This window comes from Podarcis melisellensis, assembly GCF_964234715.1.
Source record: "Podarcis melisellensis genome assembly, chromosome: 1".
Taxonomy (NCBI): Eukaryota; Metazoa; Chordata; class Lepidosauria; order Squamata; family Lacertidae; genus Podarcis; species Podarcis melisellensis.
The window spans coordinates 133,646,532-133,668,038 of record NC_138528.1 but is presented as its reverse complement, the minus strand read 5'-3'; the positions used below and the strand labels follow the sequence as shown (position 1 = coordinate 133,668,038).

Genomic DNA, 21,507 nt, shown 5'->3' with positions numbered 1-21,507 from the left:
TATAAAAGGTTTATGGAATCTTAAAAGGGGGGCAGTGAAATTATTCCTCGTCTTACCTCTGCATGCTTTTCTCCCAACTGAGCTCATTTCTAGTAAGAGAGCTGAGCTGTGAGTGCTGGAGGCTGCTGCTCTCAGAGCCAAACAGGAAGAAATGAACCTGGGCTGATGGGAGCTCCAGCACATGAAGCGTCAGGCAGAGTTCATCCTCAAGGCAAGGAGGCCAGGGCACACTACCTGGCCCCTCCACTCCTTGACATAAGCAAAATCTAAGCATCTAATAATGTAACTCGATAAACTGCAAACAAACAAACAATTATGCAGGCAGAAAGCCAAAAGGGGTATGGGGACTTTCCAGTATTTTGAACTGCCCCTCACAAGTATGCCTATCTGCCTACTGGATCTATCATCTATATCTATCTATCTATCATCTATCTATCTATCATCTATATCTATCTATCTATCATCTATCTATCATCTATCTATCATCTATCTATCTATCTATCTATCTATCTATCTATCTATCTATCTATCATCTATCTATCTATCTATCTATCTCTATCTATCATCTATCTATCTATCTATCTATCATCTATCTATCTATCTCTATCTATCTATCATCTATCTATCTATCATCTTTCTATCTATCATCTGCCTTGGGTCTGTTCTCTATGCAATGAGATTTATTTTCCTTTGTTTTCCATTCTTTACCTTAACTTTTCATTTGGGTGAACTTGAATCAGAACAACTGGAAGAGCAACCATTTTTGTCTGTTTGTCCAATCTTATCCTGTTGTTCTTACAAGGTCCCTTTGAGAGTAAGAATTCCAAATCAGACCAACAGATTATTTCTTTGTTTGTCCAAAGAGGCCATGGAATCAGTAAGTAGGATTCTCCCCCAGGACAGTACTACTACGGGGCCCGCAGTGTCTGCTTGACTTGAAACAATGTCAAGAGGAGTATTGGCTGTTGAAATCAGATCACTATCACAGTCAAAATAAAGGAGGCTTTTTAAATGTTCAATATTCAGTGCCGACTGAAAGTCAGTGATGGAAATAACATAACCATGAAACACATCCCCAATTGCACCTCGACATTTTGCAAGCTCTGGTTTTCCATACAGCTGCAATCGCTCAATATGGAACCGGGGGACAGGCGGGCTTTTTTTTTTATTACCAAAGATAACATCATTTGCAGAAGGCTCATGTTTTGAGCAGAGAGGCAGTGGTTCACTATCTTCATGCAAAAATAGTCAATATTTTCCCTATCGCAATGGCTTGGCTTTGCCACCTGATTAATGAAGCAGCTTTAAAATGGTATTGACTGTTAATATCACTCTTATCACAAGCAAATTGGTATTACCTCTCCCAGTAATCCGGACATTTTCCTCAAGAAGATAATGCAAACAGTTAAGATAACACTAAGGCCTAGGCTATCTGGTGTTGACCTCATTTTTTTATTGCACAATAATGGTCTATTTGTCCAATTAACAACTAGTCTTCAGAACTAAAGCAAAACCCTTCTGGAACTATTTTTAATCACCGTAGAGGCAAAATCTAAGATAACACACACACCACTTGTAACTAATAATACATATTTAAAGCTAACAATGATGAAGCCAGGATCATACCACAGGGCAACATTAAGCACTAGTCAACATGAAAGGCTGAATTCTAATGGCCAGCCAGAACTAAGTTAGTAAGGTTTCAGCCAAATACTTGTCGCTTTTCATTTTGGAGTCAAGTGAGACATTTTGGTAGTTTTGGGTAAACAACTTACCAAGATAATGTGAATATCAGTCTTTGTCTGGTGCTGCTGATTTCATTTACATTTCTTGGATTAGTCACATGAATGATCACACCCAATTAGTAATCATTGTAATAAAGTGGCATGACATCATGACGTAATGCTGCCAATGAGAGTTGGCTATATGATGGTGTCAATGAGGGAAATTAATTATTATGCCCGCAGTCCTATGCATGAAGTAAGAAGTAAGGCCCTTGAACTCAATAGGACTTAGTAGACAGTGAACATTGCAAGGAGTGTCAAAAATGTTAAAAAGGGAAGAGTTTTTTACATTGTTGAAAACTGAGCTGTTTTGCTTCAGATCTAGATGAATCAGAGTTATAGAGATTTTCAAAGCCTTGTTTTCAGTTATCATCTTTAAGGCCCTAGAAATGTGGCTGGTTTGTAAGTTATGCAGATTCTGAGAGAATTTTGTTTCTCCAGGGGATTTCTGTTTGTTGATTTGTCCATCTTGGGAATACACCTGACAGATAGTCAAAGTTCAGGGTGCTCTTACATGATGATAAGGCACCAGGAGCAATCAAACCTCCTGAGACCTCTGAGTATGTGCATTAGGACTCTTATCGAATTTACACCAGCAAAAATCTGTTTGATGTCCTTAACCTAATATGCTCCCTTTTCTAAATTCTTGGCTCCTTCTCACATTGAAATAACAATGATTAATGGCACATTGTTCTTTTTCAGGGACGCTTTACCAACACTACTTTACGTTTTGCTGCTGATTTCTGAGCCATTGAACTGAGGTATATTATCACACTCTTGTGCTCAATCTGTTATCATGAAAAATCTAGAAAGTAATAACTTATCACTATAAAGTTCTCCTTTTTTAGAAAATAAAGTTTCAAAAATTGCTTAGCTGGCAAATTATATTTATATATACCCTATTTGATTGACTTTAATATCTAGACAGTTCTGCTTCAATCAGACATGTGCTGATTGACTGCTAACCTTGAACCATATAGCAACCTCATTGGAAGGCATTACGTATACACTGAAGAAAATAATACCTTGTATTATTAACACACATCCCATAAAACCTTCATTTATTATCAGCCTAACAGCAACCTGGCATATACATTACCATTTAGAAATTGAAATACCAACGTGTCTACTCTGAATTGCTAATATAAGCTGGAGGCATGCAGAGAAAATTCCTAAATAATAGGAAGTTCTTTGATACAGACTTTCCATTTCTTATTGTGAAGCATTGGCACTAATTGCTCAGTTCTGGGTAACAAATTCAGCCTTTAAAGCTGGATGTTCTTTGCCTGTTTCTTTTTTTACTATAGTGGAAAGGGATTGTTTGGTAATTATGCCTCTCATTTTATTAATTTTAAATATTTCCTTCTCTTTGAACTTTGGGAAACTTTGAGGCAGCAGAAAAATTCTAAGTTTGTAAGGAATGAGCAGGAGAATTCTAGCTTCAGCCCACACAGCAGTTACCAGGAGAATATTAGGAGCCAGAAATTTTGACAACAGACCAAAATGCCCAGGGACTTTTCTTTGAGTTCCTTGGGTTGTTGTCCTCCATGTACCAGATATGTATAAATGTGACAGTCTTGATTCCACCCTTGCGAATAACTTTGCTTAAAAAGCCTGTGCTTTTTAGGTTCTTTTCTTTCCTGGTTTTTGTAGAGCCAATTGGGAGCAGTGACCACTGTGCTATTAATTAAAAACATATGTAAAAGGCCAATTGCAAACATCATCATCCTCCAACATGGTGTCTTGGGCTAACCAAGTCAGAATGATGCAAATGGATGGTCTGCCAAGGATCCAGGGAAGGGCTGGATGGGGAGGTTTCTGCCGGAATTGGGGCAGCCTGATAGTGAGGGCCCTGGAGGCAGTCATGCAGCAGGGCTCCCCATGAGGACACCATGGCTTGGCCCTCCCTCCTAGCACAGCCGCTGCTCCCCACCCTCTGCTACATTCCAAGAGATAATGACTATGAAACATTGCTAGCCTCATCATCCGCAAATTTGGCTTAACTCACTTTTAAAGCCGTCTAAATTTGAAACCATCACTGTATCTTATGGTAGCAAATTCCAAAGTTTACCTCTGCTCTGGGCAATGAAATACTTTCTTTTGTCTGTCCTAAGTCTTCTTGAATCAGTCTGGGTTTTAGTGTTCTTGGGTGGTCTGGATTTTCGTGTTGCAAGGTGGTGGTGGGGATATTCTCCTTCTCTACACCATGCATGTTGTGAAAGGCATCTATCATATTCCCCACTTTATAAACTGAATGCAGGACTTCTGTTTTTATTCTTCTGTGGGAAGAATAGCTTACTTGGGTAAAATATAGTTAAAGCAGAAAAAGGAACACTGCCTTGAACATTTCCTTGTCTTCCTGCAAAATATCTAAAAGCATGTAACTTTCACTAGTTATCAGGTTTCCGGTTTCCTAGAGGCTGATTGCTCCAAGGCATTGCTACATGACATATTTAGCTTTTAGGAACATCCTCAAGTCTAGCATCTCCAGAAAGGACGAAAATTTTCATTGCACTCACTGACCTTCTCTGCCTGGAAGTCTCAACTGTATCAACAACCTGGGGGAAATCTGCAAACTGAACTCCCAAGGTAAGTAACTGCTCCTGTAAGAGATCCGTGCCCCTAGGTTTGCCTGAGGGTTTGAGATTAAACAGACCAAACAGAATCATGCCACTTCCTACCAGTTGCAAAATGAGGTCCTCATTCTTTATGGAACCCCTCTGAAAATGTTCAGGATGACACCAACATGTCCCTAGGAGAAATTAGTTGTTTCACAGTGGAGAAACCACTCTGGAAAAGCCTCTTATCAATGTACACACCTGGTGTGCTCTTAGTGCATAGAAGACAAAGTCTGGCAAGCATTTTTGGCTAATCTTGTCAACATAGCGAGTAGTCTTATTGAAACTTTTGCATACTGATCACAGAGTTCTAACCATCATGGTCTTAAAGTCCTTACAAAATAAAACATGTCTGTTATTTTTCTGTACTTGGGGGTGGGGGTGGGGAGAAATCTGGTGCCTGCATTCATCAAGCCAAGCCAAGCCTAGTTTTCTCTCTTTTTCCTCTGCAATCACTTTATCCATCAAACCCCCTTTGAGCTAACTTAATTTATTTCCTGCATGCTTGGCAGGAGTGGCAGCTGCAAGAGCACTGGTCAGTATTATTTATTATCTTTATGCATCACTAAACAAAACACTCTCCTTGGACATGAAAAGCTATTTCTAGGGATATTGGTGAGCCACAATACGTCTGGAGGAAGTCAAGAATCCCCTCGATCTTAATTATAAAACCATAAAAGAGACCAACTCCCTTTGCAGGCTCTTACCAGGAAACAAATGAGAATGGGAAATGTATTTCAAATCATAAATCCAAAAACCTTCAGTTTAATTTTTCCCAAGCTAACTTTCTCACCTAGCTAAGCAGCAGTGCCTTCTATTATTAGCTCCTGGCCCAATATTGGCTGACAACCATCAGTCAAGCTGTCTTCACCTCAATGAGCTTGGGGACTCCCAAGGAACTCTACATATACAGACTTCTGGTTGCAACCCCTAATTATTTTCGAAGAGATAATGAAACATTTAAGTGCACAGAGGTTAGATTAAACTTGTAAGTGGATCAAAACCCTGGATAAAATTACAGCTTGTGCAACATCGCCTTTTAGAAATGCAAGACTGTTTCCTTTCTTTTTGCCTGATGAGATGTGTCAGACTTCATTGATTTCCTTCTCTACTAGTATCCTGGATAGTTTATTTTACTTTCTAATCAGGAGTGCACTTCATGGCATGTAGGATATCTCTGCTTTGATGATAAGCTATTGGCTTTTGGCAACAGCCTCATGGCTAGTTAGAAATTCATGACATCTCCAAGTCAATTGACTTACAATGTAATAGGAGAAAGGAGGAGGGCTGGGAGACTTCATAGAGCACAGAAATTAATGTTGTTTTGAAAAGTTTCCACGCAGCCAATTGGTGGGTTTCTTAGTACCTGCCTTTTCTTCCACAGACACAACACTATGATGCTTTATACCTTGATGTTTGTAAGGTGAATGACATTCACATTCCACCCACTGCTTCCCAAGTCTGCAAGTTTTTTAGGTTCCCTTATCTGCATCACCCATCATGGAGGCTATAAACCAGAGCAACCTCAAGGGCACGCACTGCAAGGGTAGAAAGATTGCTGCATTATATAACAGATACAAAACCATGGATGTTCAGCTAGCAGAGTTGCAGACACTCACAATTTGAGGTCACTGCTTTAAGGGCACTCCCCAGTTTTAAGCTATGATTTCCTGACATTGGTTTTTTTCTCTCTCTCTCATTATTTCACTAAACAATCATATAACCAACAAAGGTTAGCCAAACTAATTAAAGCAAATCAAAGCATATTGCAACAGATCTCACCTCCTTTCTAAATCTGCATTCGTAAAATCTGCATTCTGTGGAAGACAATTGCAAAGCAGAAGTATGTTGTAAACATTGGACCAGCTTCAACTAATAAGCTGTGCTAGCACGAGCCAGTGCTGCAAGTCCCCTTCACACAATGGGGCTCCCCTCTCCCCCCCCCAATGTCCCCAATCAGCTCTGGGGTGATGGGAGAACCCCCAGAACAACATAAAGGAGAAGGAAGGAAGAGAACATTCCACCAGGCACACAGAAATGCTTGCATTGATGGGTAATCTGCTGAGTGCTACTTTGAATTCCACCCGCTTTGTTTTGCTCTAGTAACCCCATTTTCTAGATACCTTATTTTGACAGTTCTTGCAATGCCCAAGCTGCTAAATCTTTGCTGAGTTCTTTATAAAACCTCAGTTGCATTGAAAAAGGACTTTTTTCTAAAACTGAGGTGCTAGATAGCTAAGCTCTAAGGTATTCAGGTGAAGCCTTTCAGATGAAGTCAACCTCAGAATTTACAACCTCAGAGGAATGATGCAACTACTAAAGGCAATATGATGCAATTATGAAATGCATTGAAGAACATAAGCTGAATGAAGGCAAGCCTTTACAGCAGTTACTCTAGTTTTAATTTAATCGTGAACCAAATTGCGGATTTTTTGGATGCCTTTAGCTATCTGTTACAAGAGATCTTTGTAAAAAAAAAAAAAGAATGGAACACAAAGGAAAGATGAGGACTGAAATAACTTTTGAGTGAGACATATGAGAAATAGTATTTGCTGTGCTAGGGGGAAAGGTACCATTCAAACATAGGGATTTTTCTTTGCTACTGAATTCAATGTCCCCTGTTGAGAGAAATATAGGAGGGGGCTGCCCACATCATGTACTAGCATGATGCATTATGTCATTATAGTCATTATGGATACATTAGAAAGTTTTCAAGGGTACTGAAATGACAGCCCAGTTGCCAAATTGCCACGGCCTATTCTCCTTTAGCCGTACAGCATTTAAAAGGAGCCCAACTGGTCACAAAGCACTCCTTGGTTTCATTTTCTTTCTGCCGCCATTAAAAGATTAAACAAAAAGCAATGGCTCCTACTGCTAATCTCTTTGTCTTCTGCAGAATAGCAGGCATTCACTCTTGCATGTCTTTTGTGTTGTCGCTCTAATGGGCTAAAGTAAAATAGACATCTGTGCATACGAATCAGAATAAAACATTTGCAACAACACATGTTGTTTTACTCATTCCACATGTCAAAGAGAAATGTCATCTTATCAGTTGCAAGGGTAAAGTTCCAGAGCTTGTATCACAGAGTTGAGAAAGGTTCAGAAAAGGGCAACCAAAATGATCAAGGAGATGGAGCAAATCCCCTGCCAAGAAAGATCCAGGTGTTTTATTGTGATCTACAGGTCTGCAAGATATTCTGGGTTGTTTTCCCCCCTGTAACCTGAAATCCACCAATCAGCATCAAATGCAAACTAGTGGAAGACAGTTACAGATAGGTAGCCGTGTTGGTCTGCCATAGTCAAAACAAAAAAAAAATCCTTCCACAGTGTGTATCTGAAGAAGTGTGCATGCACACGAAAGCTCATACCTAGAACTAACTTAGTTGGTCTTTAAGGTGCTACTGGAAGGATTTTTTTTTTGTTTTGACTAGTGGAAGACAGAGACAGATGCAAAATGGTGGCGCCAATTACCTCCTGCAACCACCAGGCCACACACTATGATGAACTGCATAAACAAGTGCAAATCCACATCTATGTTACTACGGATCAGAGGTTGCAACACAAAACTCTCAAGCTGGTCAGCTGAACAAATGAAGGGCAACCAGTTAATTTAAACCAATAGCTTACAGGAGAGAACACTGAAGCTGAGAGAGAAGAGATTAGCACAAAGCCAGCCCAGCAGAGAACAAGTTATTGCTGATTCCCTTCAAAAACAGCATTCAAGGACAAAGCATCAACTCTTTCCAGTCATGCTGGGATGCAGACTACCCCACGCCACCCCAAATCAAATGTGAATCATGAAAGAATGTTTTACCATATGATATTCAATCTACCCATGTCCTCACTTGTGTGGAAGGAAGGCATGCCTGTTTCAGGATTGTATCCCCCTGTCTACTCCCAAGACATCATAACTCCCTTCCAGCTGCCATCACAGAACTTGAGAACTATTGCACCAAACAATTAATTCTATCTCAAGTAGTCAATAAAATTTGAAGAACACCCCCAAAATTGTCTAAATGTAGTTTTATCAAGTGATTTGCTTTTAAACGCTGCCCCTACCACAATCCCCTAAAGCAAACATTCTTGTCCCACAAAAGCCACCTCGCAAAAAAGGTACGTGACCCATCCACTCCCCATGCACAATAGTCCTGAGAAATATGGTTTTATAGATGGTGTAGACTGCAGTACGGCTGCTGCAGTTCACGCTGAGAGCGGGCAGAAGGCAGACTGAGATCTACTGGTAGATCTCTAGGGTTAGGCAAAGGGTTAGGACAATTCCTAATTGAATAAGAGTAGCAGATTCCATTGCTCTTCTAATCCTGATGCAGGGATTAAGCCCCCAGCCCACAGATCCTCATATGCAGTAGCAGCCTGTACGTACCTGATGTGTGTAGGGTTCTTTGCTGCTCATCTATGCAACACACACTTGGCACTGTGTTGTTTCAGAGTTCGAAAGATAAAGCAACAAAGTGGGCCAGAGTTCAGTGAGCTTGAGGAACACTGAGTTGTTACCATATTTAGGTGGATGCTCGGTGCCTACTGAGTGCAGAGTTTGGCCACCAAATCCATGCAAGTTTGGTTCTTCCAGGGCAATTCTCTCTGGGCATCATAAGGGTATGTTAATTGGAAGAAGTAGTTGCCATTGTGAAGCTAAACCATAAATAATGTGTGTGAACATGCATCGCTGGAACAGGGTATCCATTACTTACATCCATGAACTCCACATTGGCTTTGGGGCCAGTTGTCTCATTCAGGATTTTAATGGCCACAGGAATCTTCACACTCTCTCCCTCAGGAACCCAAACACCCTAAGATGTTGAAAAAGTGAAGAAAACCGTAACTCCAAATTAGCTAATAATAATAATAATAATAATAATAATAATAATAATAATAATAATAATTTTTATTTATACCCCACCCTCCCCAGCCAAGGCCGGGCTCAGAGCGTAGAGTAGAGAGTAGAGAGTAGCTCAAAGCTACTTACAAAGCATTTTTCAAAAAGAAATCAACTGAACCGTGTTATTTGCCACATGCCTAAGTTGATCTTAGTACTTTGAGGTAAATGATCCTTTGAGTCCAATTTACATTTTCTAACTGAAATAGCTTGCAGAATACTGAGCAGCCCAATTCTGAGAACTGAACACAGCAGTTGAACACAGGATCTGGGCACTGAGTTCTAAGTTGCATGTATAATCAAAAGGCATTTTATCTTCATATTTCAGGAACCCCTTGAACACACTACTATCCTGTTGCCCTGATACACATAGTAGATGAACGAAGACCATCAAAGGCACATACCTTATACACAGTTCCAAAGGCCCCGGATCCAAGGACTTTGACACGTTTCAGCTCTGTTTCTTTCAGAATGCGGAGCTGTGCCTGGTTGGGGGCTGTGCCACTAGGGGTCAAGGGTTCCACCAGCTGCAAAATAAAATTGGTGTTTAGTGAATGCTGGATACAAAAGTGGGAAACAGTGAAAAATGACAAGTCCCTATGCTAATTTCAATGATTTGTTCCTTAAAATCAAGTTTCCATTGTAGTTTTTAATTATTTAACATAATAGGTTTCCCTCTTAATTGTTAATAAAACCTTTAAGTGGTTTCCAAAGACTATAAAATATTCATTAACAATGTTAATAAAAGTTAAATACAAGTTGTGTTTTGTTTTATTTTTTTTAAAAAATGAAACTATAAATAAAATCAACAGTTAAAAATAATGCTATACTGGAGAATTTTGTGGAATCACAAAATGCTTTAGCGTTCTGCCTTCTCATGATGGGCACTGAATCATCAATGTTTTGTGTTTGGCATGACCCAACCAATGATAAAAGCACTATGTCAAATAGTAGAGACAGAAGCATGTGTTTATGTTTTCCACTGAATAAATGGATTTGATAGGTGGTTAATTCAAGCTGGATTGATAGTGATGAGAGAGACATAATCTACACCCCATGCCATTCAATGGCAAATCTTCCATTGTGTACATGCATCCTACATTAACCTGACACTTCAAAAAAGAAAGGGAAGGAAGGAAGGACTGGATAAATTAGGGTTCAGTCCTAAAGCCAGACCACCAAGATGAGTGGACTTAGGATCCAGCAGATTTCCAGTTGAGCCTGCCCCCCGCCCCCAGTGTTCTGTGGGAGTTGGAGGGCTTGGGCTGGATCCTAAACCCATTCAGTTTGGCCACATGAGCTGGCAATCCAACACAAATTAAGCCGACAGAAAAGTCAATGTAACTCAAATACCATTTAAAGGCTTGTTTCCCCCCATGTGCCAGGCTTAGGCCATCTCAGGCTGCAGCAGACCCACTGGTGTGGAAGAACTCTGCATTCTCAAACTTAAATGCAATCTCAGGTGTCACTTGTTGTTATGGCTGAGCATGTGTTTCTATCAAAATATCCATAGTGACAGATTACATAAAATATTGTTTTGAAATACGTCAATCCATCAAATAAACTGTAGGTTCCCATTCCAACTTGGTGTTATCCTGAGACTTATCTCTGCAAGGATTACAAGAGATTGTGTTTATTAAGACTGCTCAAATGAATAAGCATTTCAATGTACAGGTAAGATTAAGGCCTTGGAAACATTTAGCTATCTGAGTACTCTACCCTGAATGCTCTAAGAAATTTAGCTAGTTCCTTTCTTTTTCTCACCATCAAGTACTGGTAAGTGGTAAGTGTTGTCGTCATCCATAGATAAAAGGTAGGTGAAACACGGTATTTGCCAGTATGACATCATGTGCTATTCAAAATGTTATGTTCCGGATATATTTATTTATTTATAAAACCACACATACCCCACCTTTCAGTCTTAAAAAATGCCCCTAAGGAAGCTTCAAATTATATTTGTAATTGTAATCCAAACTACAAGAAAGAAGATTCCACCTAAGCATTAGGAAGAACTTCCTGACAGTAAGAGCTGTTTGACAGTGGAATTTGCTGCCAAGGAGTGTGGTGGAGTCTCCTCCTTTGGAGGTCTTTAAGCAGAGGCTTGACAACCATATGTCAGGAGTGCTCTGATAGTGTTTCCTGCTTGGCAGGGGGTTGGACTCGATGGCCCTTGTGGTCTCTTCCAACTCTATGATTCCATGTAATTACTCAAAGAAAACAATAAAAAACCAATAGCAACAGCCATCAACCTGGGCCTCCAGATGTTTTGGGCTGCAACTTTCATCAGTACCTGGGGCTGGCTGTAGTCCAAAACATCTGGAGGACATAAAGTTGGCAAAGCTGCCCAAGAACATAAACAGAAAGCTATTATAAACAGTCAGCACCTTAATATTTAATTGATCCACCACCCTTTAGTCTGCTTTAAAAGTAATGTTCACTCCAAGCTTTTTTCAAAAGAAAGGGGATTTTGGGGGAGGTTGCATTATTTTTCACAATTACATAGTGCTGGAGACCCTAATTTAATGCACATGCCCCCACAAATGCTCTTCCATGTGCTATGAGTTGTAATCCAACAAACCATGTGAATGGAATTCAGTCAGAAGATCGTCAATTGATTAGAACTATACAGTGCGCTTTTGATTGGAAATATATATTTCTGTAAAAATAAATGGGAAAAGAGTAGCCTCTAAACACTGACAAGTAGCCTGTCTTCTTTCAGGATAAGGAAAAATAATTAAGGGCTACTCTTGTTCAAATTGGGTTGAAACCACTGCAGTGTTTCAAAGTGTCTGTTTGCAAGGCTAAGTGCTCTGTGCATTGCCATTTGAGCACCATTATCATGCCTCTGTGAACATTGCGGACTACTTAATTAGTTGTATATAGACTACGCTGCGCAGGCAAAAATTATCGGGAACTGGGAATTACTTTATTAATCTAGAACAAAAACAAATAGCAAAGAACAAAGCCATAGACATAAGCCTGACACCATAATTTTTACACTCTGCTTCCCTTAATTAACTTCCAAGCAGCCAGATGTATGCCAAACACTAAAAATAGGTGTAAGGAAGAGGACGTTATATGCACAAATTCTGTTTTAAAATATAGTAGTTACAGTATCCAAATATACTCATACTCATCTAATTAATTATTGTTATTATTTGCTATCATATTAAGTACATATAAATATGTTTAAAATAACTAGTTAAATATGCAAGTTTAAAACCCTATTAGCCATCTTATAGATTGGATACTTAAGATGTTCTACACATCTGATGACATCTCCAAATTTTGAAGTTATGATGCTGCAATATTATGCCCACTTACCTGGTCCTGTTGGATTCCAGTCTACTGGAAGCAATGTAAAGCCATCATAACTAGAAGTCATTGACAGTTTTAGCCTCCATAAAGTTATCTGATTTGTTTTTCCCATTCCTTTCCTTTTTTTGATGAAAGGAAATCTGTCCCCTTATTTCTTTACATCTCTGTTTACAGAAGTGTACCTTTTAAAAGTCTCTGATTTTAACAACAAAAAGTGCTTCAAGATGCCTCTTATGTCCCTCATCACAATTGTATTCAGTGCACTTTCTTCTAGAAAGGTAAGCGCTGAAACTCACCATGAACGCCTCCCTCGTTCTCTTAAAATGGCAATGGTGCCCACCTGAGAGGGGCCATAACTGAGTTCCAGTGAGTTCCAGTGAAAAAAAACCCTGCTTGTACTATTGTATTATTCAGCAAGATTTTAATAATGTTAACTGCAAGACAGTGCAGTGTGCCACCCTTCACCACCACTGCCACCAGTGCCAGCTGTGACAGCTGTGCTGCCTGGGGACCTGGAGCTGTTTGGAGTGCAAAGTATCTAGAAGGCACCGGGTTGGCAAAAGTCGTTTGGTAATGATTTTATCTAGTTAATTTTCACTGTGTCCAAACTAATCCCATTTTTCAGGCACCAAAATTTGACTCAAAATATTTCTCTCTGTGTGCACAGATAACTATAATAGATCAGATCATCCATTCTCCATATATTGTATAATCAGTTGCACAGTGGAGAGAATCTGAAGCCTTAGCACAATCTAGGATGTTGCAAAATGATCGCAGCATCATTAGTATTTCCTACAACACTTGCTTCGTGTAGCAAAGCAAACAAAGAAAACGGCCCTTAAGGCGAGAGCAGCGGAGCCAAATTACCTTGCTCAGCTGGCAGGCAGCCTCTAGAAATCAGATGCCAAATGTTAAAGGTTTGAGAGTGTGGCACTATAACCAAACTGAGTGCTTCTAGGGTTATAGAGGAAGATTAAACATAGAGGGATATTCTCTCCTATTCATTCAAAATAACACATAGGGCATCCTTAAAGCCATTTCAAAATTAGAATGCTTAAAAGCCAAACAATATGATTTCTTTAAAAATAAAACAGCAAGACCAGTTTCTTCTGAACTGGTTACTTATGGCATGGTTATAAACCAGTCAAATCAAGGGTGGATCAATTAATTAATTTTAAGTGAGAGAAAACAATAGAATTACAACTTCATCAAGGAATTTGCTTTACACTGATCTGCTATGAAATTAAAGCTTGTCTTCATCTAAGCCTAACACTACTGAGAAGAAATAGATTTCTGTTCCACTTGTAACTGCAAAGTAAAGCTGGATTTCTAAAGGCCAGCAGTTCAGATAAAGCAGGATCAAATCATGTTGGCAGTGTCTTGTTCATATACAGCATAGTTCTATACACTCTGAAAAACTTGTTGAACGGCTTAAAATAACCAACTGCATGTTTTGAGCTTGGACTGAAACAAGCAGTTTCTAAGCAAGAGCAATGCATCTTGGGAGCCTGCACACCTTAAATGTCAGGGGGCCTTAGGAAAAAAAAATGATTCACAGCCCATCATTAAACAAAAAAGCTTTCAGGTAACTTCAGTAACCTCTTCTCCAGCTCCCACCAACTAGGGTTGAAATTTTGAGATGAGCACTCTTGATTGCAACCCATTTCAAGACCTATCGTCATGGATACCCAATGATAAAAGGTAAAGGTACCCCTGCCCGTACGGGCCAGTCGTGTCCGACTCTAGGGTTGCGTGCTCATCTCGCTCTAGAGGCCGTGAGCCGGCGCCGTCTGAAGACACTTCCGGGTCACGTGGCCAGCGTGACGAAGCTGCAGCTGGCGAGCCAGCACCAGCACAGCACACGGAAACGCCATTTACCTTCCCGCTATAAAGCGGTACCTATTTATCTACTTGCACTTAAGAGTGCTTTCGAACTGCTAGGTGGGCAGGAGCTGGGACCGAACGACGGGAGCTCACCCCGCCGCGGGGATTCAAACCGCCGACCATACGATCAGCAAGTCCTCGGCACTGAGGTTTTACCCACAGCGCCACCCGTGTCCCTCATACCCAATGATACCAGTCCTCAAAAATAATTTTGTGTGTGGAAAATTGGTAAGGATAATACATGGTTTAATTTCAAACTAATTTAAGGTAGTGGGGGAGAAACTCATACTGGGGAAAATGCTGTGAATCGTACTCTTCTAGGAAAAGGCATTCAGGAACTCAGTACTAACTGTGGGCCAAATTTGAAGAGGGCCCCAAGTGTTTAGTACAATTGGAGAGAGGTTTTCATTAAAAGTTCAGCAACCTGTTTGAGACAATTGTAGAGGGAATACACCCACAATACACACACACACTAATTCTACATAGTCAACATAATGGTACCCCATTATCAGTAGACATATTTGGATGGGAAGAATTTCATGAACAACTCTTTATAGGAGAATAAAAACAATTTGGACAAAGCTGGACAGAAATGTCTTTGTATGTATCTAGTGCTTCTTTGAGGAAGAAAGAAAAACTCTTCACCTCAGTCTCCAAGAACCTTCGCAAAGCCCTCTTTTTTTTGATGCTCTTGCGCCTCACATAAACTGCAAACGTCAAGCCCAGAATGACGATGATGAAGAGTCCTCCAATCACTCCGGCAGCTATCAGGGGCGTTCTGTGAATCAGGAGCCAACAGTTAACTGTGAGTCACAGGAGCAGGTTTGTGTGCATGCTTACAAATTAAATTTTGTGAAGTGTAAGGATTTGTGAAGTTAGTATTGCAACATTTCAAATCACACAAAAACACAGTACGATTTGTGACAAAGTTTTTTTTCCTTTATCACATTCTGTTCTGTTGTTGTTGTTTTTTAAGCAGGCCATCATGCATGTTTGATGGGGAAGGAGGGCTCTTGTAGAGAGGAGGCAGACAATTACCATATGTTTTGATGACAAATGAAAACACTGAATGGAGAAACAAAGATTCACAGTGCAAGGGCTCCTCTCTGACATTAAATGCCAATCAGAGATGCTCCACAATATTTGCACGAATAAACTGATACCCTAGGTAGAACCATGGGACAGGGTATTGCCAGAGGCCAGGCCAGCCCACCCATGAGGCAAGGGGCAGCAGATCTGGCCTCCAAGGAATGCATTGCCCACTGCTGCTTCTGTCAATATGGCATGCTCTTTGGAGGCTGGATCTGCCCCTAATTCACTGCTACAGCAGCTGCTCAATGAACAGGAGGCACTGCAGGTCTCTCCACACTCCTAGGGAAGAAATGTCAGGGGCTACCCTCTAGAGTCTCCTGGTCTCTGCATTCACCTGGTATGATTCAGAACAGGTCCTTTTCTTCCCCATGAGAGCCTTTGATTCCCACTTCCCCCCTTGTCCTTCATAGAGATATTCACTCACCCCTCCTTCCCTGGAGAGGGTCGCCATGTTGTGGTTCACCTTAGGTGCCAAAATGTCTTGGGCCAGCTCTGGCCAAATGTAGTAATTCACACAAAAAATGGGTTTTCCCCACAGAAGTAAAGACTGTGCCTTGCAATTCCATGCAGCCTACTACTGTGAGCAGTTATTTTTGCAACTCGGGCATTGAGGATATTACTAGAAGTCATATCTACTCCTAAGAAGTTGAAAGTGGGACTGTGCTCACACCAGATTCTCATTCCATTTGGGGACATTGATTAGTCCTGCTCAAATTGTCTGGAAAATGTTTTAAATTTGATTCTGGCAACAATACACTGACATTTTTAAGGGATAATAAACCCATCTAGTCCAGCTTCCTATGCAAAAACAAGATCCTCTAAAGTAATAGCTTATCTTAGCTGAACCATGTTATATTGTTAGGAAGATGAATGAAAGGTCAAGAAATTAGGGATCAGTTGCAATTTCAACAATTCCTCAAAATGAATTGTGACCTATTCAATACAATTTTGTCAAATCTCTCTGAGAAAATGTCAAGGTAGGAATCTCATGGATGCCATTTGGGTAATATTATGAGAACTGTGTTTAAGTAGCAATATTTATATAATACATTATACAAACAAAGAGGTTTCCAATATTTATAACATTTGTCCTTGCAACCATCCTATGAGGTAGGCCACTGTTTTTCCAACATCAGGTAGGCAAATGGGCTAGTTTTGGAAAACCGCAAATCTACGCAGAAAAATTATGGCTGAGAAGCTGAACCTAGCATTTTCCCCTTTGAGTCACACTCATCTGTCATTATTATTTTACATTATGCTTCTCCAAATGAAAATGAAAATTAAACACAGTTGGGTCCCATTAGTTTCAACCGAATTTAGGTATCTTTAACTTGCACCCACTGAATTTAACAAATTGATTAAATAAGCCTAGCTATAAAGTGTTTTTTGTGTGGATGTGTGTGTGTGTGCAAGGCCCCACAAGGACTTGTCACCTCTTCACAGTCCATCCATTTCTGTGTGCGAGGAAACTGGAGTAATGTGGTGTGTAGGGCTGTAGGGAAAAGGGGAAATCAGAGGAGCTTTGTGTGTGCAGATAAAAGACACAACACATCAGAATCCTAAAACTAGTGGAAGATGACTGCTTACCACCTAATGGCAGACCCTCCAAGTGTCCCTATTTTCCAAAGAGAGTTCCAGATTTACAGACATCGTCCCGTTTCTGATTTGATCCCAGAATGTCCCGCTTTTTCTTAGGACGTCCCTATTTTCACTGGAGAAAAGTTGGAGGGTATGGTGTTCTGCAACCCCCAAACCAAGGAGATAAGTTATTATACAACTTTTAGAAGATACATCTGAAGGCAGCCCTGTATAGGGATTTTTTTTTTTAAAAAAATGTTTAATGTCTTGTTATGTTATGGCTTTTTAAAATATATCTTGGAAACCGCCCAGAGTGGCTGGGGAAATCCAATCAGATGGGAGGGGTATAAACAATAAAATAATTATAATTATTATAATAATTTTCATCGGATAAATTTTGGAAGGTATGTAATGGTGAAACTAGATGTAAGGAGGTAAAAACATGCCTTCCACCCATTACGTGCTGCTTCTCAATTTGGTGTCTATATGTTCTGATAAATGCTAAAGACAGATCCAAATGACTGCTGTCCTTTTTCATTTTCAAAGGAATAGCAGTGGCTGCTTCTTTGTCCCCGAGTGCATTGACAACACCTGAGATCTTTTGCTCTGGGCACCAACTTACTTAATTAGCCCCTAGCCTTCTGTATAGGTTGCTGGCTCTAGCATTTCCCTGACATAATATTCATCTGATGTTTGTTACAATCAATAGGTCATGTGCCTGTCTGCACATGTGAAATGAACCTGAAAACACTAGGAAAAAAAGTTAATACTGATTGCAGAAAAATGTATTTCTAAGGTGACTTTTCTTTACTTGTACAAGTGATAGAGGCCAGCAGCTGACCCATAACATATGCTCCTTCCAGTGTCACTAATAATGTTTAATGTCTTAAGATGCTGAGCAAAGTCTGTGTGGGATGAGTTAATTAGTCCAGTCCTTCCCTGGTGCATTTTTTAAATAGCCATGTTGACCTTGTGCATGAAAGGCCACAAAAGTAACCTGACATTATGACATTTGTAAGCACAAACTATCATAGTCTCATTATCATGGTATAATGTTCTGCTAAGCTGAATAAAATCAGGCCTATACAAGTTAAGGACAAAGACTTTCCACTTAGTTTTTTAAATATACAATAGTACTAAGGCCAACATAAGTATTACTATTTACACTGAGCAGACAGAGTGGTCTGAGGGTATCTGATGGAGACAAACATATTCAAGGTTGGCCAACCAGAGAAATTAAAACACACTTTAAACATTATATTTGCAGCCGTATAGCTGAGTCCCTGGTTAGCATGTTAAACAACAGCTGCTCCTATTCTAGACAGAGAGAGCAAGAGGCAAGTGAAGCCTTGCAGTTTGTAACAGGCTCTTATTCCAAGGACTAATAATTCCCAAGCTCCTGTTGTTCCCACCTCACTCCTGCACAGGCAGGAGGAGCCAACTGGGTGAGGCACCAGAAAGGAGGAACAAAAGACATAATAAATCCGGGATACTGATCTACCAGGGGCAGTGGGAGCTAGTGGTCAAGACAACATTTTGAGGTCCCAGTTATATATCTGGACTCCAGAGTGAACAGGAAAAAATGATACTAGAACCCGTGACAGGAAACAGTGGCTAAAGGACAGCTGTCACTTGGGTTTAATGAATCCCTATTTCTGCCATATTACGATACTAGAAACAGAAGGAGCTTAAATAAAGGCACCCAAGGAAGGTGAAGGACAAAAGTCAACCAACCAGCTTTCCAGGACAGGCAAGGCCTTTTGGGGAGATAAGGAAGCCCATGTTGCAAATTTATCACAAAGCCCATTGTGGGGCTTGAGGTATCTTCCCATAGACTGACTTCCTCTGCTGCTGCCAACCACAGACACTCCTAAGGCCCTCTGTGACCACCTTGCCCATGTCTTCCTGCGAGGATTATAGGGTCCTTCCTTGGCATGGTGGACAAGGCAGCTCTAGAGAGTCCTTGCCTCACGTGTACTTTTTAACTGTTTAAACTGTTTAAACAGGTGCATTCCAGGACCAGCTCACCCACTAGACCTCATTCGGAGGAAGGACTGTTCCTCAGACCCAGCCCTTTAGGGACAGTGCCTCCACTTCCTGCAGCTGCAACGTGATGGCAGCACTCCTAGACCCCTAGGTTGGGAATAGCAGTGAGTTGACTGCTGGGGGCAACTGCATCCACCACCACCACAGAAGCAACTAGCCAGCCAGTGTAACAGTGGTGAGTAGCTTTATGGGCAAATGGATTCTGGAGGCGTTCTGAAAGGGGGTCACTGATACGTCGCTCCTCAACATCTGCCAACTGATGCAAACACCTCACCTTGGCTAAAGGACGGGTCAGCCCTGGTTGGAAGTCTATTGCTAGAGCTACGCAGATCTGTCCCAATATGAAGCCAGGACAGGGAATCACTTGGGAAAAAGAAAGCAGGTGTGCCGAGCTCTTTGGAGGAATAATGGGGTACAATAATAATTAATAATACAACATAATATTTCTTACTTGCTGGCATTAAGGAAGTCACAAATGGACGACTTTAAATAAATGTTTTGACTCCTTAACTAGGAGTGATAAACAGTGAGCTGGCACTTATCTAGAAGAGATCAAGAATGTACGTTTATTTAAACGGTATGCAATATTTTCCTTTCCTCTGTAACATCTGCTATTCAGTCCTGTACAGGCACACACACCAAATCAAGATGAAAGTTCAAAGTTAATATTGCAAAGGTACATGAGGTGGCTCAACAGGGGAGCATGTATCAACTCTGTAGCCATTTCAAAACATCAAAAACATCTACTGTCCCTATGGTACTGTCAAAATCAGGATTTGGCGCTTAATTACTTATATATATATATATTATTACTAAGTGTTTTAAGGTGTAGAGTAGAGAACAGGAAGAGGCACAGAATTCTGCCCTGTGAAGGAAAGCCAGGGGGAGAGAACACCTGTTATCCTATCTTCTTTATTAAAATAGGTAATATAATATGTGAGTAGGCTGAGCATTGAAGCCCTTGTTGCTACAGAATTTATGAAAATAAATTTGTAATCTTTATTCGTATTTCTACATAGGTTCCTGTGAACATACCTAAGTGACATTTTCATAAAACTCCTTCTGCAAAGGAAGTTTTAATTATGTTGTATACTGCCTAGGTATCTGATTCACACAGATTTTATCAGTCCCTGTTTGAACTTGAGCATCTTTTACATCAGTCAGCTAATGACACAGAGAGGCATTGAGTTGGACCATGTAATGAGGTGTATGCAGAGAGTTCTATGTGCCTTAACAAGGTGTCTTCTCAGTCCCTCCCTCCCTCCCCCTGCCCTCCGGTAATACTGCACCCACAATTAGACGACTTTAAAATGCCTTACCCATCACTAAATATAAAAATATACAGACTAAGAAAGCACAAAGACAACCGCATCTTCCCGTAACAAATTAAGGTGACCTTTGTGCTTTCTTAGTCTCGGTGTTATAGTTGTTAGCCAGTCTAAGACATTTTGAATACTTCTGAATGTCTGAATGTCACAAAACCCAGAAGCATTGCTGCTTTGTTTTGGTTTTGTTTTGTTTTCTTGCTGCTGCTGCTGCTGCTGCTGGGAGGTATATATGGGTAGTATCCAACTAACATGTCCCATCAGCACTAAGATTTCTGCACAATGGGACTTTCATCCCTGTACTCGCCCTATGCACACCCTTCAACCTCCCCAAATCTGCTCCAGAGGGTTGGGGGAACCCCTAGAACAGATTTGGGTTAGTGCAGGGGGAGATCCCACCATGCAAGCAGAAATCTTTGTGCTGACGGGATGCATTACTCAATATTGCTCTAGATACAACCCTTTTTTGAAGCCTCATGCAATAATGTTATTGAAGATTCCCCTCATTGCATTTGAATATGTTTTGTGCTTTAATAAATCTGAGCACCTCTAGGAGTTTGCTTTACATAACTGTTTATTCAATCTTCCTCTTTTGTGGATTTATTCATGGTGGAACTTCCCCCAAGCAAATTAAAAGGTCACCAGAATCTTCTGGGTAGTAACTGGGGTGTGTGTGTGTGTGTGTGCTGCTGCTCACCTGTCCTCTGCTCAGTCTCATCCTTTGTGCTTACCAGAAGGTGGGTGGAGAGGAAAAGTGGCAGTGAGGTTGGTGCAGTGCAAATGCACCAGCAGAACCGTTGTCGCCTTCTTACAGGGGTACTGGCTGCAGCGATAACTTTTTTGGCCCGCAAATGGAAGACACTACAGCTCTTGTTGCAGTACAAGAATATGTGGACTCTAGTTACTGTAGAGAAAATAACTCAAATATCACACATTTCTAAGGGCAAGGAAGAACTGAACATCTCTAC

General features: G+C 40.6%; 1 protein-coding gene across 4 annotated transcripts in view; it reads right to left on the bottom strand.

Annotated features, from left to right (window-relative positions):
• Nucleotides 1-21,507, bottom strand: part of ERBB4 (erb-b2 receptor tyrosine kinase 4) — a 779,780-nt gene that overhangs the window by 112,939 nt on the left and 645,334 nt on the right. For all 4 annotated transcript variants that reach the window (XM_081904442.1, XM_081904441.1, XM_081904443.1 and 1 more), the window contains 3 exons: nt 15,144-15,276; nt 9,701-9,823; nt 9,112-9,210 (listed from right to left, as the gene is read on the bottom strand). In XM_081904442.1, the coding sequence (XP_081760568.1) occupies nt 9,112-9,210; nt 9,701-9,823; nt 15,144-15,276 (355 nt within the window). The remainder of the gene's footprint in view (nt 1-9,111; nt 9,211-9,700; nt 9,824-15,143; nt 15,277-21,507) is intronic.